This window comes from Embiotoca jacksoni, unplaced genomic scaffold (assembly GCF_022577435.1).
Source record: "Embiotoca jacksoni isolate LCO1_2020_lvr unplaced genomic scaffold, fEmbJac1.0.p SCAF_15, whole genome shotgun sequence".
NCBI classification, from domain to species: domain Eukaryota; kingdom Metazoa; phylum Chordata; class Actinopteri; family Embiotocidae; genus Embiotoca; species Embiotoca jacksoni.
In genome coordinates this window covers 9,778,754-9,806,046 of record NW_027185285.1, presented here as the reverse complement: position 1 = coordinate 9,806,046, position 27,293 = coordinate 9,778,754, and the positions used below count along the sequence as shown (strand labels likewise).

The 27,293-nt window shown below is 40.1% G+C and overlaps 3 protein-coding genes across 5 annotated transcripts; all 3 read left to right on the top strand.

The window, feature by feature from the left end:
- The first annotated feature begins 150 nt into the window (after nt 1–150).
- On the top strand, nt 151–9,360 carry LOC138197677 (bMERB domain-containing protein 1). Its single transcript, XM_069148535.1, has 6 exons — nt 151–415; nt 2,896–3,016; nt 5,830–5,903; nt 7,100–7,214; nt 8,012–8,082; nt 8,664–9,360. Exons 1-6 carry the CDS (start codon nt 337–339, stop codon nt 8,780–8,782), a joined length of 579 nt encoding a protein of 192 aa, XP_069004636.1. The 5' UTR covers nt 151–336; the 3' UTR covers nt 8,783–9,360.
- A 5,487-nt stretch (nt 9,361–14,847) lies between these two features.
- Nucleotides 14,848–21,412, top strand: tom1 (target of myb1 membrane trafficking protein). 3 transcript variants are annotated; one of them, XM_069149442.1, is made up of 16 exons: nt 14,848–14,982; nt 15,675–15,759; nt 15,848–15,926; nt 16,012–16,161; nt 16,245–16,379; nt 16,487–16,621; nt 16,831–16,947; nt 17,173–17,303; nt 17,433–17,475; nt 17,550–17,688; nt 17,879–17,933; nt 18,419–18,482; nt 18,839–18,901; nt 19,291–19,353; nt 20,085–20,124; nt 20,675–21,412. In XM_069149442.1, the coding sequence occupies exons 1-16, from the start codon at nt 14,931–14,933 to the stop codon at nt 20,767–20,769; spliced, it is 1,446 nt and encodes a 481-aa protein (XP_069005543.1). In that variant the 5' UTR covers nt 14,848–14,930; the 3' UTR covers nt 20,770–21,412. The 3 variants fall into 3 exon arrangements, with proteins under 3 accessions (XP_069005543.1, XP_069005542.1, XP_069005544.1); XM_069149441.1 differs by having other exon boundaries at nt 17,170–17,303; XM_069149443.1 differs by lacking the exon at nt 18,839–18,901 and having other exon boundaries at nt 17,170–17,303.
- A 704-nt stretch (nt 21,413–22,116) lies between these two features.
- gcat (glycine C-acetyltransferase) lies at nt 22,117–26,796 on the top strand. The gene is made up of 9 exons (XM_069149444.1): nt 22,117–22,394; nt 23,125–23,255; nt 23,351–23,452; nt 23,546–23,692; nt 24,391–24,545; nt 25,364–25,446; nt 25,763–25,934; nt 26,117–26,238; nt 26,375–26,796. Exons 1-9 carry the CDS (start codon nt 22,175–22,177, stop codon nt 26,524–26,526), a joined length of 1,284 nt encoding a protein of 427 aa, XP_069005545.1. The 5' UTR covers nt 22,117–22,174; the 3' UTR covers nt 26,527–26,796.
- The last annotated feature ends 497 nt before the right edge of the window (nt 26,797–27,293 follow it).

Genomic DNA, 27,293 nt, shown 5'->3' with positions numbered 1-27,293 from the left:
CACCTAACTGGCCCAGAAGTGGTCCAGAAGGGTTTTTTTGTGTACTTCTCACTGTCCTCCTTGTCACAGTATGTGTTTCTGCCGGTAGGTGGCGTCTCAGACCTCATATAATTGTCGATGAGCTCCTCCGCGCTGAGAAATCCACCTCTGGAGGACCGGATGGATTCAGCATCAGCTGGCAGCTCTGTTCTTATTTTCCCCCCACACGTTCCGGCGATGCTGCATGGACTCGGTGTTAACCTTTTAAAATTCATTTTCAGGCTGCACAAGTGCCTCCTTTGAATTTCTTCCAGCAGAGTGTCGGAACAGAGAAGCATTTTTTTTTTTTTGAAGAATATGGAAAAAGAGGGGAAATCCTGTCAGCATTACGGCGCGCTGGAAAAGACGCAGGTGGATGAAGCGACGGAGAAATCAAGTGAGTTTTAAGAGTCATGTAGTGCTCGTGTTTTGTGTTTGAATTTGACTGGATGCAACAGTGTAATTGCCTGAAATAATGAGCGACTGAAGAAGACTTTCAGTTGAGAATTTAAGCTTCAGGTTCCTGCAGATCCTCACTGAGCACCGTGTCAAAGTTGTGTTAGCAGGGACGTAGATATGAGCACCCGGGTTGGTCTTGTCAACTCCAGTAGCTATATTATCATATTGTGGAGGTGACGGTTTTCCTACAATAAATGTATTTATTTAAGAAATGATTTTTAAAATGAAGTCAATTATTTATTTAAAGACAATAGTCTTTCTTTCTTTTTTTTTTTTTTTAAGATTTTTATTACATTTCATTTATTTTGTATTTAATGCCTTAACATAGTTCAATTTAAATACACTGAAACAAATTCAGAAATAATGATAATGCAACTTGATCCACAATCTGATGCCATGCCCAACATGTTTCCTGACAATAACTGCAGTTAGATGCAAATTGTAGGGAAAATGTTGTGTTCAGTTGGTTTATTTATTCATGTATCCATTTTCTGCTACTTATATGGGATCAGGTTGCCTTGGAGCAAATTAACCCAGACGTCCCTTTCCCAAGCTCCTCCTGAAGTGTTCCCAGACCACTTTAGTTAAACAATCTCTCCCGTGTATTGTGGGTCTACCCCGGGGTGTCCTACCAGTTGGACATGCCGGGAAAACGTCCGGTGGAAGGTGCCCAGGAGGCATCCTGATGGCCCAACCACCCCAACTGGCTCCTTTCAACCCATAACACATGGTTGACTTTATACTTAAATATTTCCGTAGTCTATCAAAATGACATGCACGTATTTAAGAAGTGAGAAGAATACAGAACCTGTTTTGTATAATCACATAAACCTGCTATATAACAAGTCTAATTAAAATGAACAGTGTGAAATTTAAAGCCAAGACCAGTTTTGATAGATTGCTTGGAGCCTGTCAGAGCTAAATAATGAAAAAAAAAAAAAAAAAAAAACAAGCACAAGCCTTTTTAACACCAAAACATCAAATCACCTGCTCATAATTAAAAAGTGTGTGCATGTCATTGTGTGTTATCACGTGGAGGTGAACATATTGGTGGAATCAGCAGATGTACGTGAGGAGTTTGAGGGGTTGTGTGTATGTGCATCCCAGTCATTCAGGGTGAGCCTAATGTCTTTCCACACTAGTACAGGTAATTAAAAGCCAATCCGGGCTCTGCTGGATGACTCATCGCTGGCGGTGAGGAGTAGGAGGCTGCAGGAGGGAGGGAAGTGCAGTTATTCAGGGACACTGGAAGAAGTATGTGGTGGTTCGGGGGGAGAGGGGGGGTTTGGGGGGGTCATATCAGGATGCCGAATCAGTTCCAGGATAGTTTTAATGTATGGAGATTAACAGCGTTGCAGGTTTAATTATCCATCCATCTGTTATCTATATCTACTTTCTCCTGTCCAGGATTATTTTTGTCATTTATAGCTGTATAGAGGAAGCCAGGATACTTCAAAGCACATTTGTCACTTTAAGTGAGTTTCACCCATGACTTGGCTACAATTCAATACTATGCCTTTCTTATGCTAACAGAAGTCGTGACGTGACAAAAAGCACACTTTCAGTAGTTTAACATTTTGTATGCCAGCAGCCGTATGTATGCTGTTTTAGCTTAGCATAAACACTGGAAACACAGGGAAACAATTAGCCTGTCCAAAGGTATATAAAACAAATGACAAAATACATGTGAACCAGAAAGCTTTACTGTAAGTGCTGGTAGAATTTGTTTTAATCTTTAAACAGACCCAGGCAGTTTTTTTTCTTGTTTCCAGTCTGCATGCTAATCTAAGATAACTGGCTGCTTCATGTTTAACGAAAATACATGACGGCGGTAAAATAAGCCTATTTTAAAAATCTTGATGCTGCAATAATTCTGTTACAATGCATGTATATTTTATACAGTTTTTTTCTGACGGGCTCTGAAAACTGAGATGGTCTTTGTCGCCACATTTAGAGCAGTTCAATGGCTTGTGACCACTAAGTGTTCAGAGTCCTTCTGGGTGCTGCTGCTGAAAGAACCGAGAAATTCTGCCATGTCGTTACAGTAAAAGCAAGTTCAACTGATGACGTGAATGAGGGCTCGGTTCCTTTAAGTGTCCCAGTAATGCCAGTGAGCTGGAAAACAACAACCTGGATCACCTGAAAAGAATGTACTCATTAGTAAGGCCGTTGGTTACACCTGTGCTTTTCCTAACAATAAACAATAAAATGTCTACTATTATGCACTTTGTTATAGACAAAGACCATGTTTAACCTGATAACTTCCTTCCGCACATGATGTCAGCCATTTTGTTTTGTAAAAACTGCTCACTCTTCTCTTTGCTCTGCTGATTGAAACTGTAATTTGGTTTGCAGAAGATACTTGAATTTGATGTTTTAGACCCAAATAAACATGTTTTGGTGTTGTCTGTCTTTCAGCAGAAGACACTGTCTCCATGGCTGACTCCACCATTACTCTCGAGGACATTGAAGGCGAGCTGTTCAGAATTGAGCGGATACAAGACATCCTCGTACGGAGAGAATCGGAGCTCAGATACATGTAAGATCTGCTTCTTCAATCGGACTATTCATGTCAGCTACTTTTACACACATTTCAAACATAGAAACAAACAGCTCTATTCGCAGTCTTATCCCCACAGACCACAATTGATGGTTTTTTTTTTGTTGTTTTTTTTTTTTTTTTTTAATGATTCATGATTCTCCAGATCGGGCTCTGTTGGAGGGGAGGGCATTCATGACATGACACCCCAGAGGATAATAGTGGATATGCTTCTGTTAAGTCATCTGATGTTCTAACTGTTCTGCTACCACACACACAGTCAAACTGTACAACACAAAAGATACTAGCAGCCCCTCAGGAGAAAGAGATGATGCACCACAACTGTCAGCCCCCGACAGTGGGAGCAGCCATGTGCATGACAGAAAAAAAAGTGAAGAAAACAGCCGTGCTATTGAAGGTCTTAGGAGACTACCAGCACACAGACATACAGTTTTTAAAGCTTTTGAAATATGCCCTTTCTCTCTCATCCCGACTTTTCATTATTTCACTCTTTTCTGTGGAGGCCTCCTCATTATTTTGACACATGATGACGGAGGTGGCGGAGTGTGAACTAGAGGCCAGCACTGCATAACGTGGACACACAATGTATCAGAGAAACTGACAATAGCTGTTTTTGTTCAGGGTTTTGTTTTTGCCAGTCTGATAAGTGTTGTGGTTCATTGAAAAGCGATGCACAATCCCACTACTAATAATTGATCATTTCTGTCTCCACGGGTGTGCATATGTTCACCTGCATTACATCAAACTGCAACAAAAAGAGATATTGTAGTTTCTCTCAAATGTATTAAATAGATTGCTTTCTTGCCTGCAGAATGCAAACAGCAGAAAACACGCTCCATCCAAACATAATAAATCCCACCTGTCAGCACCTGTAAAGCTCATAAACATGATATATCTGGTTTATTCCCAAGCTTCTCAGACCATGTGCCACTATGTACCAAACCCAATTTTCCAAGTATAACTTGCCATGAATTAAAATGTAATGGGGTAGCCATGCAAATGCTTTAGAAAGGTTTATTAACAACAATTTAAGACTACTTTCAGAATCAAAGAAACAACTCTGCTAGAAGTGACGCCACTTGGCGGCTCAAATGCCAACTCCAACTCTTCAGCATGAAAGGGTTTGTTCTGGCCTGTCTGGTGCAGAATTGTCACTGTCCTCTCGACTGTTTTTTTTGGACCTTGTAGCCATTACAAAATCCCACTCATCTTGCTTTCTAAGATTAAAGACTCGGGAGTCTTAATTTGACTGCATACAACTAATATTGGCGTTATGTCAGGCGTGCCCTGCATTACCACGCATACCACCGTTTGGGAATCACTGGTTTAAACCATCCGGATATCATCTGATTGCAATCAGTTTTGGTTTTCATCGGCTACATTTAAATCTTCGGGCGGTCTTCGACGGTGGAACAAAAAGTTCAGACTTCAGACAGTGTCTGTTGAGCATGAACGGTGTGCAGCAGCGTGATGCGCAATGAGCCTGGAGAGGTGTTTTGGGAAAAAGCCACATCGAGTCAGGAGCGTGGGTTATCTTTGACATTCGTGGGGTTGTTACACTGTGAAGGGTCAGACTGTCAACACTGAGTTCTACTGTGACGTCCCAAGTCTTAGAGGGAAAACATTCAGTACACGTCACGGTGCTCCGCTTCGTTCACATCTCACATTTATACCAGAACCTGATAGCTGCCAAAAATAGTAGATGATGACTATTTTTTTTAAGCCACCTATCCATCTACAGTAGAAAGAAGGTAAAAGTCTTATTCAGGGCTCCGATTCTATCTAGCTTGTATGTTTGTTAATGTTTGAAGAAAAAAAAAAAAAAAAGGTGGTTGAGAGTAAATGTGGTATTTGTAACCTTCAGAGCCAGCCTGTTTCCTGTCGTTGTTTTTGGTCTTTATGCTAAGCTAACCAGCTGCTAACTTCAGCTTTATTCTCACGGTGCAGACACGTGTGAAATCAATTTCCTCATCCAACTAAGAAAATAAGCGTATTTCCAACATTTCAAACAATCCGTTGAAGAGAACGGTAATTATACAGCATGTTTGGATTCATATATATGTCTTCCAAGAATCATTCATGTATGTTTTCACTACCGACGTCCTGCTAGGTGGCTGACGTCGTTCCATCCTTTGGTTGTCTGTGACATTTAGACAGACCAGAAAAAAAATATGTGAGTAAACACTCCTGTCTGAGCCGACATGAGTCACCCTGAAATATATACAGCTGAAGTACAACCTATTTTACTTAACCAGCAGCTCAGAATGTATCTATTACACTCATTTCCCTCTTCATACCATCAGTTATATGTTTTGGCAACACACACACACACACACACACACACACACACACACACACACACACACACACACACACACGGACAGAGCACTGGCGGAACCGACTCCTGATGTTTTGAAATCACCATCAGAGTCCGAGGGTGAAATGAGATCTGATACTGTCAGGTGTGATTTATTCACAGAGGGCAGCGTGGCGGTGTTATTTCAACTAATAAACTCACAGACCTCACTTTAATCTGAGCCTAAAATTGGAGCGTCTGTCTGTTTGATATGCTCATCTAATTTCACACTGACGATTGTGTGTAAAGTTTGGAGGGAAATTGTTTTGCTCCCATGATGCAAAATCCATTCTGTTTATGGATCTCCATGAGGGGAAAACTAGAGTCAGTCAAAAATATTTGGAGTTCTAGTTTAATTATAATTTGCACTGGCCTCAGCTGGTTTGCTGCAGATGTCTATTAAAATGTTTTCCCCATTTGTTTGTTTACCTCTCAGGATGGATGACATCCAGCTCTGCAAAGAAATCACAAGGCTGAAGCAGGAGCTGCAGAAACTTGTCTCAATCCCGGGTAAATTAACAGCAGTCTCTGCCTCTCCCTGCGGTGTTTGTCACGTTGTATTTAACCTGCAGACATTCGTCTGAGAATGGCCTCCATCCTGTTTTAGTTTGCTATGTTGTGATTTGAAAAGATACGAGCTGACTGAAGCCATGCAGTGTGTCCTTCCAACCAGCAATTACCTCTTCCTGGAGGGAGTCAAACATCTCCAGAATGAGCCTGTTTTGAATAAAAAACCAAGACTTTTTGAAAGGAAACATTTCAGGTCAATGGACTTCATACATCTTTGTGAAAATATTCAGACCAACACTCACATTCCTCTGTTCATTAAGTTTAGAAAGCAGCCCTAGTACAAAAAAAGGTTGCTCTGGCAACTGAAAACTTAAGTAGCTCAAGTTACCCAAATTATTTGGTAGCCTTCAAAATTCTCTGAATATCTTGTAGAATTGAATAATGTAATGGGTCTAGAGATGATGTCAGTCAGTCCACCACTTTAGTCCAGACTGAAATAGCTTAACAGCTGTTGGACTGTCAGAGGATTTTGGACGAACATTATGGTCGTCAGAGGGTGAATCGTGGTGACTTTGGTGATCCTTGATGACTTTTCATCAAGCCAGATTGTGATATGTTTAGACCACTATTGGATGAATTGTCATGAAATGTGGCAAATATTCATGGTGCCGTGAGCATCAAGCCAAGTAAATTTGCTGATTCCCTGAAGTTTCCTCTTTCCTTCATTTCTGGTTTTCAGTGAAATGTACCGACAACTGTTGGATATTATTGTAACATTTTTGGTGGACATTCATGGTCCCTCAGAGAATGAAACCTATGACTTTTAAACTTTTATGTAGTGCTATCAGGTCAAAAATATTCAATTTGTTCAATACTTTGGTACTTAGGCTGCACTTAGTGCTATATTTTGTTCTTAGAGCTAATTCATTATGTACGTATGTTAGCATTAAACTAAGATGACAGACAGGTAAACATTATATTTTTCTAACATCAGTGTCAGTGACTGGTAAAAATGGGAAATATTTCAGTTAACAGTAAAGTTGGTTTCTTCATTTATGAACATTATTCTGAAAACCTTCCATAAGAAGCCATAGAAACTATATTGTAACTAATAACTGGAGTGAACTGTACAGTCTCAAACTAATTTGATTTTAACAGTCACTGACAGCTGACTTGTCCGTGTGACTGTTGAACAGACAAAGACAAGTCCAAAGAGGACAAGGAGAGGGAAGAGGAGCTGCTGCATCAGATCAACAAGCTGGTGGAGACCAGAGACTTTCTCGTGGATGATGTGGAGTTTGAAAGGCTGAGGTGAGGCAAAACAACCATAAGGACCATTATTGTGTGAAGATCTTCTCGCGCATAGGCAAACCAGACATTCAGTGCTGTCTGTTTGAAGATAATGGCTTTCAGAGAGCAAATATATTTTCTTTGAGGCAAAGGTGTACCTTTCTAAAAGTCTAGATCTTTTGAATCGTTATTTAACTTGAAACATTTAACTTTTAGCATATTTATGAGTTTATGATAAGGTTCTCATCAATTACTTGAGTGGTGGACAATGTGATCCTGTGATGTTTACATTGATGAAAGGCCCTCACACAGTCCCTACTGTCTGTCTTAAACTCTTATTTACTTATTTGCTCCGTCTTGGACTACTGATCCAATGAGTTTTTAAAACGCTCTCGTAGGACCTTAATAACTCTGGTCTTATAAAGCCTGGTCTCTTTTCATTCTTGACATTCTCTCTGTATAGTTACCCTGAATAATAATATAAAGTCCACCATCACTCATCTTATTTGTTTGTGGTGCTAGATTAGCTGTCATTGGAGATAAGCAGGCGGTTGTCTTTGTGAAGAAATATCTTTCAGTGACATTTTGATTGTTCACAGAAAGATTGCAGGGATGTGAGAGGCAATCTCCGTTCATTATTTAACGTGGATGTGAGAATGGAAATGAAGATAGAATCCACATTTACAGTGCATTAAAATTCTCTCCTGGAGATTTCTCTTGTCAGGCAGCCTGCAGCCTGGGTTTCTTTCAAAGACACAAAATCTTCACTGCTACTTCACAGATAAAAAAAAAAAACAAGGAAATATTCTCCTCCACAGGGAAAGAGAGGAGGACAGAGAAATGGCTGCATTCTTACAGTCCAAATTTCCCAAAGCGTTGGCCGCAAAAGGTGAGTCTAACTGGAAAGCTGCCATTTAAAGCTTTCAATTAAAAAGACGTCTGGGGCTGCAGCTGTCTTTGCTGCCATCATTTATACCTACTCATGACATTGTGTCTAAGAGGATGAAGGTAGTCAGGTAGCACAGTTGTAGCTCTGTTAGCTACTTGAATTACTAAAGGTAGATACAGCAACGACCTAATACTGAAACAAGACTACGTTAAAGCCTAGTACATGCTTGAGGGCTTTTATTTTGAAATGAGGGATTTTAATTTGAAATTGATACAGGAAGTCGCAGCGTTCAAAACATAAATGTGTAATGTGGGTTATGTACCACACTGTTTCTTTGTTGGGACCAGTTGCCAGGCAGGTGGATTTCCTGACATTTGGACAGAGCTAGGCTCATTTTTTTTTTCCGTCTTTATACTAAGCTAAGCTAACCATCTGCCAGATGTGCCTGCATATTTACCATACAGATAAAAAAAGAAAATCAGAATTACTGAAAATATCCAACTTGCCATGAAGCTGTAGATGAGTGTGAACATGCCGTGGTGAATACGTGTTTCCTGTCACCTCTTATCCTTTTCACTCAGGTGCTTTGCAAGATCAGAAAGTGGCCTCCAAATCCCAGCAGACATCATCGCCATTCATCACTAAAACTGGACTTACACTACTGAAAGACTGCTGCGGCTTCACCTGCTCCATCATGTAACACACCGCCCAGAGGAAAACCTGCGGTTTCTACCTGCAAACGTGCGTGTCTTTGTGTACACATATGAGTCTCAGTGCTTTCATGTATCTATTGTGTATCTGGCCTTTCAAGAAGAATTATGTGCATTAATATGAGTATAATGTAAGGGACATGTAATACAATACGTGATGTGATTTGCTGGTGTGAAGTACAGGGTTTATAGGTTTTGCAGCAGGGAGGCTGACTGGCTTATGGATACTAATGATTCCTGCCCAATTTAGGTCATTAAATATTATTATGGCTGCTCCAGCACTGCAATTATCTATTTGTGATGTATTAGACACTGTAAGTGTAGCTGCCCCTCAGGGAACAAACTACACTTGCCAGTCTCCCTTTGCCATTTTCTTTAGTAGCTGAATGACATAATGACATCATCTGGACTTTAACTGATCATTATTTAGATTATTGGCTAATATTTATTTTTTTTTACATTATTATGCCTTACAGTTAAATATGTCCTTATTCCAGGTAGTATAATTTAGTATAATTATTACAGTAGCATCTTGGCAATGTTGTTATAATAAAGACTTTTAATGCTTTTCTTTTGTCATAGTAGTCAATATTTTGTCTTTAGATGCGTAGGTTACTAGAACTTACAGTTCACTCTTCTCCTCTTTTAATTGGGTCCAAATGAGGTCATCGCACACTGATGTCTTTCCTTTTACACGTTTCTTCACTGCACGGTCACTTTAACTGGGAAGATCACTGAAGTGCTGAAGTGATCTGGGTCGATAGTTGGAGTAAACCTTCTGCTCAAGTCCTCAAGTGTGGTCTGACATGCTCCTGTGATAAGAAATGCTATGAGAATTTAGTAATAGAAGTTGTCTTTATCATGGACGTCATGATTGCAACTGAACACGACTGTAAAAATTATGGAAAATTATCAACACTATCAGCTATCGTGAGAAGGTTTATTAAACAAACAACTAATAACGGATTTTCAGTCTAATTAGTTTTGCTATGAATCTTAACACATATCTTCCTCTCCCAACCCTGCTACATACACACCACTTAGAGACATCTGGTTGTTATGAGGAAAGTGCCACGCTGACAAACTCAGCATAAACATGGCAGGAGTCTGAGACTTAAGTTCCGAACACTGATAATGTCAAACACTGTGAGTGCAGTGGAGCACATAACCCACATCATCATGAGAGGTCACTCAAATCTAAGAGCTGATTCATATTTTCTATTATATTTGTGCAGTTTCTCAGCTTTTGTACATTCACGTCTGTTGCTTTTATGTTCACTCTGGCTGATATGTCCTCCAGTTGTACTGCAATATGTGCCCAACATTTCTGCCCACTGCAATTGATGTACAATCAAGGGGTGATCTTCAGATACTCTCACCTCTTTAATGTTGCATGAGCTCTACAGTGCTATCATATCAGGTGGTGTTTGACTTTATGATTGAAAATATCTCAACTGGTCACCAGATAGCAGTGGAGGCAGTGGAGAACATCCTGTAGATTATGAATGCCATGACAACAGGATGAGATGTGTGCGTTGTGGTTCTTGGGGGCGTTAATGTTCACTGTTGTGAGGAAGAAACCAGATGGTCTCAGTTCCACACAACTTACCTCAGCTGCCTGTCTTCACCTTGCACACACACACACACACACACACACACACACACACACACACACACACACACACAAAATAATACACAATGCAGTCACTGATGACTCATACAGCGGATTTATTGCCTCCTAAAGCAGGACCACTGTCAAGCAAATGGTTCCTGATGGACCACCTTGTCTGAAGACATTATGGACACATGAAGCCAAACAGGAGGGTGATTGATATGAATATTCACTTTTGTATTGTGGCAAAGATAAATGCATATCCATTCATACTCACTGTCTGTTGTTATTGTCTGCACTGCTTTTGCCGGCTCCTCTTTCCCAGGCAGTGATGTGGTCTGTTTTGTGGCTCCACACTCATGGCAATTGATAAAGGCCGTCACAGCTGGTTGCAGATAAATAGACCTGTGGACAGGCGAGCAACGCTCTCCACTGTATTTAATTTGCAGGCTGAGAAGGCTAATCAGGGACTACATACTGTGAATATAGACAAGTTACTGCCAACACACTCTAATTAGGTGCCAGTGAAAAAGACGAGCTGCTCGTTCCTGTACGAAGCGCTCGCTGAGACATTAAACAGTCCCTGGAAAGGTTATATTATGCTTTGCCTATTATGTGCTTCCTTCCTTTTTTTTTTTTTTTTTTTTTTTTAAAGCATTGACTCCAAAGTTCTTCTAACAGTACTAAATAATCTCCAGTCATACAGCAAGCAAACCAAACTAATTGTGTCCTTGCATATAGGAAAGGCTGCATCACCCTGCAGCACTTTGTTTTGTCCCTCTGGAAATCATCTGACATTTACTCCAGGGGAAAGTAAACAAGAGATTCCTGTGTGTGTATATGTCAGCCACAGTGAGCTGTGAGAGGGAACACAACAGAGTGGTACCAGAGAAGAGATTAAGGGGAAAAGGAAATGTGGGCTGAATAGTGGTAAATAAAGTGAAAAGTGGTGGGAATGAATGCTGACAAAAGTTAAAAGAATGTTTTTTTACAGATCTTTGACATGAAGGAGTTTTGATGTTGGATTCCTTGTGGCAGGTCTGTCTTAGATGATTTCATTGACATGCAAGTGCACTTTCATACAGCATATTTAAAAACCCAAATTTCTTTAGAGTAACAGTAACTAATTGGATCAACACTGATGGCTGCTGACTGACAGGCTTTTACCTTTCTGAAGATACCCACTTTACATTCGATACATGCATGTTCTCTCTAGTGTCATGCAACAAAGAGCTGTGGCCGAATATCTGCAGAAGAAGAAATACGACCTGCCAGACAGAGATCAGCTGCTGAACTGAAAGAAATCTGTTCATGTTCCCAGGTGATGTTTATCAAATTGACATTGATGATGCAATAACTGACATCTCAACCTGCTGGATTAACACCAACCTGCCATTTCCAGTCACTCGTGTATTAGTTAACCTTAGCACTAACATGATTTATATACCTTTGAAACATAATGATAACCAACATAAACCAGTATCATTCACACTGAGAATGTGGGTTTACAGGTTGTAGCTGTGACCAAGAGAACCACAACAACAAATGGAGACTTTATTTTGGACCATATTCACTTATCGAGTTAATATGTTCGCCATGACACAGTTGGAAATAGTTTTAGCAGCTTACTCTTTAGAAAACTGTCAGCTCTTTATTAATACAGTTACGAGTTGTTTAATGATATTAATGGCAATTTTATCAATATTATCACTGTGTGTGAGCCATGAATTTAATTTTGTGTTGCAGTTCTAATTTATAATTTTTTGGGGGTCGACCAGATATATGTCAGCATGAAAAAGTCTGGTCTGCTTCATGTTAGATTGGCTCTGAGAGTATTCTTTGTGAGCCCTGAAGATGAACAGCTAAAACTCCCGTTTGGTTCTAGTTGAGCTGTAAAACATTTTGCAACATCCAGGCGCTAATATTAAAAATGCATCTAAAGAGTCCATTAAGGTGGTGCTGTGGTATAAGAGGACACATAAAGAAGTGTATCATCAGCACAGCTACAGATAGAGATACAGATAATGTGTTAGACAGCTGAAGTTGATATTATTTGACAGCAAAAAGTATTAATACAGACACAAGTAAGATTAACATGACTCTAAATACTCTTAATAACAGGGATCAACAGAGATATCTGTTTTATTCCCATTAATATGTTACAGGGATGGTCATCACATACATTTGTCTTCATACCTCAATGGTAGCATAGCAACAGGCCTGTTGTGCACAGTGGTTGCAGCTACGCTGCAGCATCACTGCATAGGCAGTGAAGGTTCCTTCACCACAAGATTATGAAAAGGATTTTACAGCAACTTCCTCAGACAAACTGTCTTTTTTTCTCTCACAAACCACAGGCTCACTGCTGTTTCTGCTCAGACATCAAACACTGCCTGTCTGATTAGACGAGGCTTTGAAGGTAAAAATGATCACACGTTTTTATGAAGGAAGAGATACTCTCTGCATTTGTATCTGTTGTCCAACCACCCACATTATGCTACATGTGATTCTTTTTAATGGGCAGAACTGTATCGTCTGCTGGTGTAAACAGTCGAGTGGGTTGTGCATCAGCCGTGAGAGTAAAAACTATCATTTCTGTTGGGCTGTGAGTCACAGTGTCTGAGTCACACACTCACACCAGCACGCCCATGGTCAAACACAACAAATGTATTTCCCCAGTGTCGCTTCAAGTGCCATTTCTGTAAGACAACAGTCGTTTATTTCCTGAAAATCAGAGAAAGGTTATTATTATATTTTGGTCCTGCCGTGGAGGGTTTGGAAGTTGTTTGGAATGTATGTGTGATATTGACACATGGTGAATATTTAGAGGTCTTAAAGAGTTCAGGTGTGTTTGTGTACTTTAAGTAACAGCAGAATGATTTACGTGAGGCAAAATGTAGGCTGCAGGGCTCCTGTTTGGTTTCTGTTATTTCCACTTGCTGTGCAATTGGTGTTTCTGTGTTGATGTATTACCTGACCTCAGGTTTACTGTGTGAAAGTTCAATTAATCACCAGTTAATTTAGGAATATACAAAAATATTGAAATAATAAAGTCTTAAAAACTAGATTTTGACACAGATAACCTTTTCAGGACAGGACCTCGAGATCAGGTAAAGAATCAGGACTGTTAATTGATCTTGTACTGTAACATACTCCCAATCAAACTTGCAAATTAATGAGCACAAATTTGCCTGGTGTCCTGGGTCCCTGTTGAAGTTTGTGGTTTTGCTCTGGTGGCAGTCCAACCTTAACTGGAAGTCATCAGAGGCGGTGGAATACAAAATCAAACAGCACCCCCATGTGGCAGAGTCCACACAAGCATGTAGGTTTACAGAGAATGTCACTTCCTAAGGCCAATCAAACACATTTTCTGTCAAACTTTACAGTTCTCTTACATTTGCTCAGTTGCCACGCAAATGTTTATATCTGTATCTGCATGGTCCCACCACCTTCCCCACCCGTGTTAACACTATTTGGCTCCTTCCATCTAAAGAACAATATAGAAAGGGGAGCTATAAGTGTTGGCTTGTTGTCTTATGCAGTTATTGCACAGGTGGAAGAAATATTTAGATCCTTCAGTTAAGTAAATTTAGCCATACTAGAGTGTAAAAGAACTCTCTCACAGAATCCTACTCAAGTAAAAATGTACCCAAATTAAAAGAACTCATTATACAGAATGGCCCATTTCAGAGTCACCCATATTATATTGTTGGATTATCATTATTTATTCATTGATTTGGAAATATCTTTAATGTTTCAGCTGGAACACTTTATCTTCTGATGGGTAGCTTAATCGACAATAATTCAGCATAATTTATTAGTTGATTAAAATTTCATATAAATAATCAGAATCTCCAAAATAAGTGACTAAAGGTTAGCAACCTCAAAGCACTGTTCCCCATTCACCCACTCACCAACATTCAGCACTAAAATAAGTATTTCGGAAGAGGAAATGGACAAAAGGAGATTTTTTTTTTTTTTAATTTTTATGGAGTTAAAGGTTGAAAAGTGCCAATAAAAATGACATATTGAGAGTGTGAACTTTCTTTACTTACTTTAAATAATCAGCTGTGATCATTATCATTGTCTAGTTCAATGTTGCAATAATGACAGTAATTAATATGTGTCAAAAATATATATTTAGGACCTTTTAGGCTTTGTTTTTCACATCCAGATCAATAACAGTTTTGTTTTTTTTCATTATTGAATTGGAGCAGCATTATTCTCTTAGATGATTTAAAGACAACCGACTGGTGTGTGTGCAGACTTTGATATAGGTACGGTCTATGGTGCAGACACGAAACATACCTGTGTGGGGCGCAGTTACGGTGTACTAACTTTATTACAGCGCTCAGGCTGCTTTCCCTTTAAAGTATGACGCAGTTCAACTGGTAGCCCACTTTGTTGAATGAGCAGCCGCAGCAGCAGCCGCAGCAGCCTGCAGGAGCGGAGCGGCGGGGCTTGTTGTCGCATACGGCTCGGCTCCGGGGACGTCGGTGCTTTGCTGGAACCTCACCGCGCTCATCATGGAGTTTTTAATGGGAAATCCGTTCAGCACGCCGGTGGGACAGCGCATAGGTGAGCTCTTTTATTCCCGTCACATCGTTGCATTGTGTGGAAAAAGCAGTGAGGCTCAGTCATCGTCGCTCAGACCTCCAGCGGTCACGTCTCTGCTCAGCTGCTCTTGTCGGCTTTTTTTTTTTTACTGCACGACTAATCCGCTTATAATGTGAATACATCAAAATATAGAAATCAAGTTACATTTATTGAGAGTGACGGCGTCGCAAGGGCTTATGCTGTGATTGACACGTCCGCCACGCAATGATTTGGCAGAGGCGGGAGGACGAGGCTGAGGGGCCGAAACTGATTGGTTGTTGTTGTCGTGTCCGTTTAACCTGCAAATAGCTGGGCGGGACGCTCAGTGGCCGACATCCCCCTGACCCAAATTTGATTGTGCACATTGTGTCTTCGTTGACTGATGGAAATTGACAGTGGGCCATTAAAACAAGGAGATCAGCAGATTAAATTAGAAGCTGCAGTAGTGCAATTTATACAAACTGTAATATTTTACATAAATATCGTCTCGTAGCCTGTTTTTTGGCATAAAAACTGCAAAAGACCATTAGAGAGTATTTTACATCCAGTCCAAATTTTAGCCCCCACTCACTAGAAGGATTTAGATGCAGCATGAGATAAATGCTTTTCATAGTATCAAAAAAAACTTCATGTCCTTCAGCAGTGTCCTATTTCTTCTCACCTACTTTGCACAGAGCGTGCGACCAGCTCCAGCCTACCATCTGAGGACTGGGAACTCAACATGGAAATTTGTGACGTGGTCAACAGCTCAGAGGAAGGGTGTGTGTGTGTTGTCTATCAGCATCAGGAACAAGCTACTCCCCTGGAGGTTACATTTCTCTGACCTTTGAAAATTCTCTAATTACAGACCCAAAGATGCAGTCAGAGCCATAAAAAAAAGGGTTGTGGGCAACAAGAACTTCAAGGAAGTTATGCTGACGCTGACTGTGAGTATTGACTCTGTTTGTGATCCCATCAGGTGGGCGTAGTTTGTAGTCTGTAAGGTGCTTTCATGTCTCATTTTGATTGCAGGTCCTGGAGACCCTTGTGAAGAACTGTGGCTACAGGTTTCACATCCTGGTGACGACGCGGGACTTCATCGAGGGGGTCCTGGTGCGGTCGATCATACCGAGGAACAACCCTCCATTAGTCCTGCACGACAGAGTGCTCAGCATCATACAGGTGAGTTGTGGTGCATGGAGTGAAGAACAAACTGTCACATTGCTTCACTGTCTGATAGTAATGTGTGGTTTTCTCTTGTTAAGGCGTGGGCCGATGCATTCCGCAGCTCACCCGACCTGACGGGTGTGGTGTCGGTTTACGAAGACCTGCGAAGGAAAGGACTGGACTTCCCCATGACTGAACTGGATGGTTACTCACCAGTCCAAGGCACCACAAAGGTTCAAACAGGGCTGTATGCACAGTGTTTTGCTGCTGATAGTTGGGGTGGTGCTTATCATCTTGGCTCATTTTTCTTTCTGGTCATTTCTGTGCCTTCGTCTGTCAGACTTTGCCTGGGAATGGGCCTGCTGTTACTACTCTGCCTGCTGCGCTCCTCTCTTCCAAAACTCCGCTCATCCCTCCTCAGACCTCTGAGTTAAAACTGGCCCTTGAGGGAAACAATGCCTTCACTCCCAGCCAGGTGATGGGACTAGAAAGAGATATTAAACTTTCAATATCACTGTACTCCTGTTAATCACTGGTCTTTCTCCATGTTGGTTCAAATGTTCTCTCACGTCTCCTTTTCTCTGTTTCTCAATTCATTTGGACCTCTAACCCTTATTGAAATCGATATTTGCCTTCTTCACAGAGTTAGCTGTGCTTATTCAATAACTACCGTTGATATTACAGGTTAAACAGCTGAAGACGGAGCTGGGAGTGGTGCGAAGCAACCTGACGATGATGTCAGACTTGATGAGTCAGCTGGATCCAGTCACGGTAAAACAAGCAGACATGGAGCTGCTGGAGGTAAAAACAATAAATCAATGTTTACATGCGTGTTTTACTTACAGCAATGTGTGACGTTTTCTCAGCTCTTTCTGTTGCAAGAAAATCTTTTCCTTCCATTTATGTTGAATAACGCTGCGTTACCCTTAACTGATCTCCTACTTTTATACATTTTGTGTTGCATCGACCCCTCCAAACCCCCCCCACCCCACCCACACATTCTTTGTCTGATTGTGTCATTAGCAGTTATACACAGTATGTAAGGAAATGCAGGACAGGATAGTGAAGATGGTCCCCAGACTCAGCGAGGAGAAGCTGATCGAAGAGTTACTGGCGACTAACGATGAAATAAACACTGCCTTCACTCGCTATCACAGGTAAATACATTATTATTGTTATTTCTATCATTATGATAATATTACCTCATTCGCTAACAAAATAAGGCGATGATGTTATTTCAGCCTGATGGGTTTCTCCGCTTGATGATTTTGTTTTGTTGTTTGCAGGTTTGAAAGACGAATACCCAATGGTCAAAACACAGCACAGAAGGTAAAGAACATTGATATCAGCTTTGAATTGGTTGTTTGAATTTCAGCACTCATAACTCTATCAATTGATTTCAGAGCCACACATACGTCAACCTGACAGACCTCGATTTGAAATCTGAGTCTGTCAGCCAGTCAGGGCTTGCATCGTTCCCCAGTGACAGCTCAATGAGCCTGTCGAAAGCTGACAGTTTGTCTAGTCAGATGGCAAAACTTAGTAAGTACTCCAGTTTCATACATTTTCAGACGATGTGATTTTATTATTATTTCTTTATTATTATAAGCGTAGTTATGACTGAATGAATCGTGTAATAGCACACATGCCTTCATATATACTGATTTACTTCTTCTCATTCTGTGCTGTATAAAACTCACTCGTCTGCTACTTGTTGCTCTTTTTCTTGCAGGTACAAGTGAATCAGATGACACATTATCACAGAAAATATCTCAACAAAAAACAAGGTACAGAAAAACTTAAAGCACGGAGCTGTGATCTTGAAGATGTAAACACATTTACAACCAGTTTGTACAGAAGTACAGCTGTTGAAATAGCTAAAAGTAATGGCTAAATAGTTTAAATACAAAGCTAAATATAATGGATAAGTGGTTAAAACATCCAGCGTCTTACAACTCAACCTAACCTAACCATCAAGAGCTAAATTTGATAAGCAAATCATTGTAAAACTATGTGGCACACTTGCGTACTTGATATAATAAATGTTGTGTGAATAGCAACGGAATTTGTCGACTTATTTTGTGACGCTTTTGTTGCAATTACAGTTTTGCAGCGGCCTCATGAAACTGTGTCACAGGCTGTTTCTCAGGAATGACTCTTTTAAAGCTGATTTAACTGTTTTGTTTTTAACTCTGACTCATTACCTTCCTTCTCAAGACCTTAGTTATTAGCTTGCATGGCTGTTGACCAAATTGTAAACCTTGTGTTTCAGTAATCAGAGTGAGGTGGATGGCCTGGCTCAAGCTCAGGACAGCGGACTACCAAACACTGGAGCGGTAAGCAAAGATGCCATGAAATCCAGATTTGATACAGTTTAACAGGTTTAGTCACAAGATGTATCAGCTGCTACGGTTGAATTTGTTCCTATTTGGGATGTGACCTCTGAGATGTACCAGAAAATAGAAGGGTGGAAATTGTTTATCTAACTTATGAGACTACAAAAAAAAGCACCATAGTCAAGTGAAAATTTTAGGTTTTGTTTTCAGCAGAGTAACGAGTGTATATTCACGGTATTGTATTTAATAGCTGAGCTGTAATACAGAATCACTGGGCTGAACTGTAACTTGAGTGAATATGTGTGTTGCTCAGTAAATGTTTTCCTCTTAAATTCACTCTCTGTCTGTACATGAAGGATGACAGTCCAGACTCCACCGGCTCCTCACCAAAGTTAGATTGGATGATTAAAAGGGGAATGGTGGGTGTGAGTCCAAAAAAAATTGTCCTGGCTTTGTACTGATTTCACCCTTCCACACCCTGTGTCTCTTGGTTTTTGTCATGAGGTTGTAATTTTACTTTTGCTGCGGCCTGGGTTTCTTTTGTTTGGAACACGTTTTGGGTTTCGTGGTTCAGGTTTTGAAATAAAACACAATGGTTTGCATGCCAGTGTTTGGTTTGCTATTCCCGTTAAACTTCATTACTGTCATACCTGGAGTCCTTTTCATTTCATGATTTACTGACATGTGGTTGTTGTTTTGTGTGGGGTTTTTTTTGTTTATTGGTAGCTTTGTTTCATCTTCATCCAGTTTTACGAGTGGTTCATATTTACCTCCTGTGACCAACCTACTGCTCTGCTTCCTTTCTCAGATTCCTATCAACCAGTCCAATGTAATGGATGACATTGAGAAATGGCTTTCGTTGGAAGATGAGGTGAGTTAAATCCAATAAATAAAAATACTAAATTTCCCCACTGTGGGATTAATAAAGTCTAATCTAATTTTATCTAATAATCTATTATTTGGTTTTATTGCATATTTATCTGCATTTTAACCTACTTTAAACAGCTCCTATTTTAAAAGTGTGAACATTTTCAACTCTGTCTTATCATTTCTTCTTTGACTGAAGAATAATTTTGGTTAATTTAATGTCTTAACTAACTCTAAAAAGTGTGTATAAATGCTCCATCTGTTTCTTCATCTATTTTCGCAAACTTACATTTTTGTGCTTCATGCTTTTTTTTATTATTATTAGCTTGCCTTTTTTGCTGTTCAGTTACAGTTTTGCAATCTCACAGTTACATCATATTCTGTAAATTATAAAATGTGAACTCGAGCAGTATTTTCATACAAACCTCCTTGTAGTAATTAAAATTATAAGATGATGTAGGTGCATTGCAACATTAATTGCAGATATCAGTCCACTGTATTAGAAATTATGAGTTATATCCACATAATGCCAAATATCTGTAAAAAAACAAAAAAAAACAACTACCTGCTGTCTTCTATTAGTGCATGCTCTCATAGCGAGATACAATTATTTGAAATGAAAATTAACAGAATTATCTGTCACTGTAATTACCCTTTAACTGGGGTTTCCTTTAATTTAAAAATATTCATAAATATATGTAAACCTGACATGTGTCTTTTGTGTTCGTGACACAGTATGATGACTTTGAGGACTCTGACGGTGTGACCAGTGAAGGTAAGGACTTTTACACTTTATGTTATTTTTAAAATGAGTTGCTATTATTTTATTTGGCATTAATATCCACCTGCAGCAACCAAGGAGTTCTTTTTTGAGGCGCTTACTGTCCAATAGAAACACTTAATATTAAAAGAGAATTTTTGTTTACTATGTTAACCAGCTATATGTGAAATTAAAGGCACATCATGAAGTTGTGATCCTAACGTTGCATTTACTTGTTCTTTACATAAATATTTTTAACACTTAAATAGATTATTTCTACTCATCAGTCAGTTGCTAAATATTTTAGCATTTGACCAATAGCCGACAGTAGAAGCTTTAGTACTGGGGAAATACTGTCTCATACTCCCTCTACTGTCAGTGACTCTAAAATGTTTTGACTCAGACGTTTTTATTACTTCAAGGACGAAAAACTAAATAACATGAACAACTCACAGATGTCTTAATCATAGTCTAACTTTTTAACTTACAAAATATTTGATCAACTATTTTTCTCAATTTCTCAGTTGACATTCTTTGACAGCATCCTGCTTGTCTCCCTCTGCAGAGTTTGACAAGTTTTTGGCAGAAAGAGCAAAAGCAGCAGATCGCCTGCCATCACTGAGAGCTTCCTCACAAGAAAACAACGTCTCAGAGTCTTAAGCCTCGCTCGACCCTGCCAAACTAACAGTACTCATGAAGCTCCTGCGCTGTCAGCTGGAAAATGGAGATTTCTTATTGATAAATGGTTGAATGGCACATTTGATACGGGAATTCCTTCCATGTTTGAGGAAGGATGTCTTTCCTGTGTACTCTGCTCTTTATTGGGGAGCAAACATGTTTTTAACTGCTAAAAAATAATGTTATTTGATGAAGGACAGAAGTTTTTACTTGACATCGTTATGTGGGTTTGTCCATGAGCAAACGTTTGCACATTTTATATGGTTACATTCCTGCCGTCGAAGGAGAAAGTGGATATTGTTAAAAAAATTTAAAAAAAAAATGCTTTGCAACATAGATGATGTATTATATTGCTGTTAAATATATATATAACTATATTGTTAATGATGGGTTACAGAAAATGCCCCTGTCAAAGTAGCATCCACTGTAAAAAGAAGCTCAGCTATGACATGCTGTAATAGTGTGACGCTTCACATCATTATTGATAGTGGATGTTGATAAAAAAAAAAATTGAATTTTTTTTTTTTACATCCAACTTTTCCCTGTGAAGATGTATTACTTGAAATTTAACGAAACGTCATGACAGACTGCTGTCTGATATTAAACTAAAACTATTAACTGGAAATCTGTATGTTCTCATTCCCAATTCAAAGTGCACTGCATTAAGTTTTCTTACTATATAATCCACCTCATGGGATCACTGCAAAAGGTTTACAATTCCTGTTTGTTGTTAATGGCTCTGATCCTGAATGTATCACACCTACTTACTGTCTTCAGTTTAGTTTTCAAGTAAAAAGAGTGCATTTAAAACACACTAATGTCAAGATTTACCATAAAGTAGGAAGATTCTCATGTGGGACACAATTTAATGTTTAGATGAAAGTGCAGTTTAGTTTTATCCTGAAATGACATTAGTCTTCAAAGGAAACTGAAGGCGAATGTGTAATGTAATGTAACTAGTCATAGAGGGTAAACAGGGTAACTGTGTGTGTGTGTGTGTGTGTGTGTGTGTGTGTGTGTGTGTGTGTGTGTGATAATGACTCCCAAGTTTTTCTTGATGTAATACCGTGTATCGTGTCAATATTAAACTATGAATGACTAACAAAGTGGTTACAATGTAAGAAATTTCAGTGAAATTGAGTTTAACTTATAGCAGTTTATATTATGCATCAGACTCTGTCCTCTGCTACCATAGTGGATCTCAACCAGTGAGTAAACACACCCTGAAATATGATTGCACAAAACAAGACACCTGCCAAATCGCCCTTCCCTCTGATTGGTCACCCACACATACGCCTACCCTTATTACGTGACGCAGCCACGCCCCGTCTTTACGTCCAGCCTCGCCGTGACACGTTTGTCACCTCCACGCTGGTGTTAAACTGTCATGTCTCTCGGAAAAGCAGCCCGGAGTTTGGTGAAACCGGTGCGGGGGGTCCTGCAGACCTCAGCCTCGGCTCTGACCCGGAACTATGCCGCTGTCGCTGAAGCCAGAGCGGTGCTGGAGAACGAGCTCGACGCGATCCGAGCCGCGGGGACTTGGAAAGGCGAGAGGATCATTACCTCCAAGCAGGGTCCTCAAATCAGCGTGGACGGCAGTCGTGGCAGTAAGTGGTGGTTGTTTATAACAACAGCAGTTAGTATATAAATCACTGGGAGAAGCAAGAGCATGTCCGTAAACGCACCATTACGTACAAAAGTCTGTATAAATGTGCGTCTGCTGTGGAGTTGGCGCTCAGCTGCGATGTTATCTCCAAATAATAGGAAATAATAGTGTCTTGTTTCACACTGCTGAGGTGATTCTCAGGAGAACTTTCAGGAAATCCATTCCCAGAAATGTAGCAAACAACAACAAAAACATCATATTCAAATTCATTTAAAATAAGGGACAACAATTCGTCAGTTCGTCTTAAAAATGGCTCAAACTGTAAGCCAGCTTTCATTTTAAAATAAAAAGGAAACCTAGTAAATAATAAAAAATTTAAAAAAAAAAATCTAATAATGACGCAGCTTATCTGTGCCTCTGTTCTGCCGGCACAGCAGCCATCAGTGTTTACATTTCAGCATGAACCATTGCCAGAGATTGTCTGATTCATGAATGGCCTTTTGACGTTGGGCCATGACCCTGAATGACTCTTGAGCTCAGTGTCATTGTTATTTCTGTGACTCTTTGTTCTGTGCTCTTTGTTTGTTTTCCCTCTTTGACCGCAAAATACAGGCCGGATTTATATTTCACGCTGCAAGTTATTCAGTGGTTATTGTCTTACTGTCTCAAACAGTTGTTATTTTACTTTAAGTATCCTCTTTTGCATCTAAATGCTCTTTTTTTTTTTTTAGGTATACTGAATTTCTGTGCCAACAACTACCTGGGACTGTCCAGTCATCCAGATGTGGTGCAGGCAGGGATTGATGCTCTGAAGTTATACGGTGCTGGATTGAGCTCTGTCAGGTTCATCTGTGGGACACAGGTATGGTGGTTAATGCACACTAACATTAAAGCCTGTGAGCTGCTGAATGCATTGATATTAATGAGGTTTAAATTTGTGTAACATGTGATTTACAGGATCTACACAAAAATCTAGAGCAGAAGCTGGCAGAGTTTCATGAGAGGGAGGACTGCATCCTGTATGCCAGCTGTTTTGATGCCAACGCTGGATTGTTTGAGGTTTGTCAAAGCTTACTCTGTGCAGTTTCAGGACAAAACCGAAAGGATCTCCTAAGTCCCAATCAGTGAAGGCTGAAATCTCTCTCGCAACAGGTGCTGTTGGGCCCAGATGATGCGGTGCTGTCTGATGAGCTGAACCACGCCTCCATCATCGATGGGATCCGCCTGTGTCGGGCAAAGAGGCTCCGCTACAAACACATGAACCTCAGCGATCTGGAGACGAAGCTTAAAGAGGCTCAGGTGTGTGGACCTCTTGTTTTGCTGCGACAGGGCGAAGAGAGCAATCTTCTACATGGAAACAAACATCATTACAGTGTCCTTCATTTATGTTTATGCTGCTGAAATACGTAATGTCTTAATATCTAAACATTTTAAGCTATTTTTATCTATTTATACTGTTTTTTTTGTTTTTTTTAGACATTATAAAGAGTTCAGAGGCAAATTAATCACCATTTTGTTGTTTTGTTGTAAACTGCATTAAGTGCCATGCAGAAATATAGAACTAGCAACTGTAACTAATGATTTAGCAAATGATCAGTTGTATTTGTGTGAAGCCAAAACCAAAACTATCTACATGGCTAGTTATCACTTCCAGCTGTTTTGTAATTTTGGGCGAACCAATCCTTTAAATATATTTCCCCTTTTCAGTATCATGTGATGCAACTGAGGCTGCTGTCAGTGTGCTCATTTCTGAACTCTTCATCTGCATGCATGACATCCTCTGCTGTGTGTGCATTTGGAGGAAATCAGTGATTAATAAGACATTTCAATATTTATGTTAATTGCTCATCACTTGTCTCATCTAAGACATAATTCCACAGAGGAGTTCACGCAGGTCAATGTCCGCCAGAGCTCCATGCTGCTGCAGTATTGATTAGACTGTAAAAGTGCTATTGTTTGCTCCACTGGTCATCAGTGCTGTGCTTTGTCCTCCTCAGTCATCTCGTATGCGCCTGGTAGTGACAGATGGCGTCTTCTCTATGGATGGAGATGTGGCTCCCCTGCAAGGAATTTGTGACCTGGCCGAGCAGTACGGAGCCATGGTGTTTATAGATGAGTGTCACGCCACCGGGTTCCTGGGGCCCCGTGGCAGGTGGGTGAGAAGCTGCTTTAACCAAAGACAGGAACAAAAATTCAGTTTCTTTAGTATGTTTTTATTTTAATTGGTGTTTTCTGTGTGGTGTACAGTCTTGTAAAATGAGGTAGCTTTACTGCTGGACTTTTTTATTTTTGTATTATTTTTTTTATATATATATATATATATGAAATATGTGAAACCAAAACATGAGTGCTTCTTCACTGCTTTATTTCAACCTTTTATACTGTGCTGCCAGTTTGAGACTTTAAATTACACTTGATATAATGGCACATATTTTTAAATATGCAACTCATAAACGGGAAACATATTATACATTACACTTATCTAGGTTTTCTTTATTCTTCATAGTAATTACTAAGTCAGTGGTAGGGAAGATGGAACATGCTTATGAGCTTCTGTGTTTTGATATTACTTCCATTTAGAGTTCCTATGGGTCTCAAATGATCAAATGACATGAGGTTGTTTTAAGAAACTGTCAAACACGGCTGTCTGAAATATTTGTGACAGTGTCATTCATTGTTACGGTCACTAGGTGTCGTCAAAAAGAGGATGATTGAAATCCTACAGCACATATAGGGCTTTAAGAAAGTTAAGCTCTGTATCAGTGTGTGATATCAAATTGCAATCCGGTGTTCGTGAATTAGATGCATGACATCAAGGGTGTAAAAGGGAGAGCCGCCGTGGCACCAATTCGGCTTTGTGACTACCTTCAGTTTCGACTTATTGGCGCAACATTCCTGCCTTTAACAGGCTGTAGAAAAGGGGCGATTAAGAGGAGATAAACCGACAAGTCAACCTCCTTTATTTTGCAGAGGAACAGATGAGCTCCTGGGAGTGATGGACAGAGTTCATATTGTGAATTCCACTCTGGGGAAGGCGCTGGGAGGAGCAGCAGGTAAGTCTCTATCTCACTTTGAAAACATACAGTAACAGTAGTAACAGATTGGAACACAACATCTGGCCGATTATTGTCACATAGTTTTTAGTACAAAAGAAGCCAACAAAAAAGTGGCCCATTCACACATTGAGCAGACGTGTTGGCATTATCTTGGTGTAGTTGAGCATGGCCACCTGATGAACGCAGGTCCAATATTTAGCATTAGATTTATTATTGACAGCAAAACTATTGTCAAGTGTGACTTCAGGAAACTGACATTAACACACAAGATGTGACATAGCAGTTTAGTGCCATGTCACTCTTTCTCTTTCAGGTGGCTACACAGTTGGTCCCAAGCCTCTCATTGACCTGCTGAGGCAGCGCTCGCGGCCCTACCTGTTCTCCAACTCCCTCCCCCCTCCGGTGGTGGGCTGTGCCACCCGTGCTGTGGAGCTCCTGCTCGCCTCTAATGAGATCGCTCTGAGCATGACGGCCAAAACCATGAGGTGCGTTTGTTCTGAGGAGGGGTTGGACTATCTGGCTGGTTTACATTGGTTAAAACTGAGATCTCTTAGGTTTTGCCACCACAGGTCACATTAATAGTGTTTTGCAATGTTGTGAATACAGCTTAAACTGCTATCCATCTTCGATTGTGATTGTAATATTTTTGTCGATGCTGTCCAATCAGATTCAGGAACAAAATGACACAGGCCGGCTTCACCATCGCAGGCTCAGCTCACCCCATCTGTCCTGTAATGCTCGGTGACGCCCGGCTGGCCTCTCTGATGTCTGACGACATGCTGAAGCTCGGTGAGACAGCCAGAACTAATCCACTGATCTGAAAGCATCTGAATCTGTTTTTTTATTTTGAAAGAAATTATCAAATGTGCCCCCATTCACACAGAAAACATTTCAAGCTATTTTTAACGAGTCTCTTTCACCACAGGAGTGTATGTGATCGGGTTCTCCTTCCCAGTCGTACCAAAGGGCAAAGCCAGGATCCGTGTTCAGATTTCGGCGGCCCACACAGAAGAAGACATCGACCGGTGCGTCGACGCTTTCATCCAGACAGGTAGAAAGCACGGAGTCGTCTCATGAATTGGACACGAGAAGGAATCAGAGAAGGATTCAGCGAAGGAATCAGAGAAGGAATCAGCGAAGGATTCAGCGAACAGCTTGTCCTCGTAGTTCATGCTGCCTGTTACTCAAGACCTATGAATGATATTGATGGAAATCTTTGTTACATTTGAAGGTCAATAGAGGTAAATGTTATTTTTGTGTTTGCTTAGCTGAATAAAGCGCTTTTGCTAAAGCATCGATATTTTTATTTAAATAAAAAGGGCTGCTGATCCCACACTTGCCACACTACTTTTTATGAGGGAGAAAATGTTTCTATTGAATCCTTTTTATCTGTCGACAATCGACGAGTCACTTTTGACCAGTCCATCTATTCCACAGATTTAATGATTGTGAAGATAATCTTGGCAAGTTTAGTGATGCTACTAGTTATATATATTGTTGCATCATGAGCATTTATTGTAGTGAACATTAAACTCATCTTTCAAATCAGAAAAAAGGAATCGTGAACTCTGTTTTGCTTATTTGTGTGAGAAAGATGTTTAGGTATCTCTCCTTGGAACGAGAGATGCAAAGAGCAGACTTGAAAAATTCAACTTCATTGTCACACTTTACTTGGATGTTTGAGCTGCACTGTACATAATGATATATAAACCAAGTTTGACACTAAAAATATATTTTTTACAGGTTTAACGCATACATACCAACATGAATTTGTGACATCACAACTAGTTTGGAAGCCAGTAGTGGTCCTAATAATCATCTTAATGTGATGTGGATCAAACTTT

Coding starts and splice junctions, on each gene's coding strand:
- LOC138197677 (XM_069148535.1), top strand. CDS start 337: ATGGAAAAAGAGGGGAAATCCTGTCAGCATTACGGCGCGCTGGAAAAG. Junction 7,215..8,011: donor GTGGAGTTTGAAAGGCTGAG/GTGAGGCAAAAC, acceptor TCTCCTCCACAG/GGAAAGAGAGGAGGACAGAG. Junction 8,083..8,663: donor CAAAGCGTTGGCCGCAAAAG/GTGAGTCTAACT, acceptor CTTTTCACTCAG/GTGCTTTGCAAGATCAGAAA.
- tom1 (XM_069149441.1), top strand. CDS start 14,931: ATGGAGTTTTTAATGGGAAATCCGTTCAGCACGCCGGTGGGACAGCGC. Junction 17,934..18,418: donor ATATCTCAACAAAAAACAAG/GTACAGAAAAAC, acceptor CTTGTGTTTCAG/TAATCAGAGTGAGGTGGATG. Junction 18,483..18,838: donor GACTACCAAACACTGGAGCG/GTAAGCAAAGAT, acceptor CTGTACATGAAG/GATGACAGTCCAGACTCCAC.
- gcat (XM_069149444.1), top strand. CDS start 22,175: ATGTCTCTCGGAAAAGCAGCCCGGAGTTTGGTGAAACCGGTGCGGGGG. Junction 23,256..23,350: donor GGTTCATCTGTGGGACACAG/GTATGGTGGTTA, acceptor TGTGATTTACAG/GATCTACACAAAAATCTAGA. Junction 23,693..24,390: donor CGAAGCTTAAAGAGGCTCAG/GTGTGTGGACCT, acceptor TGTCCTCCTCAG/TCATCTCGTATGCGCCTGGT.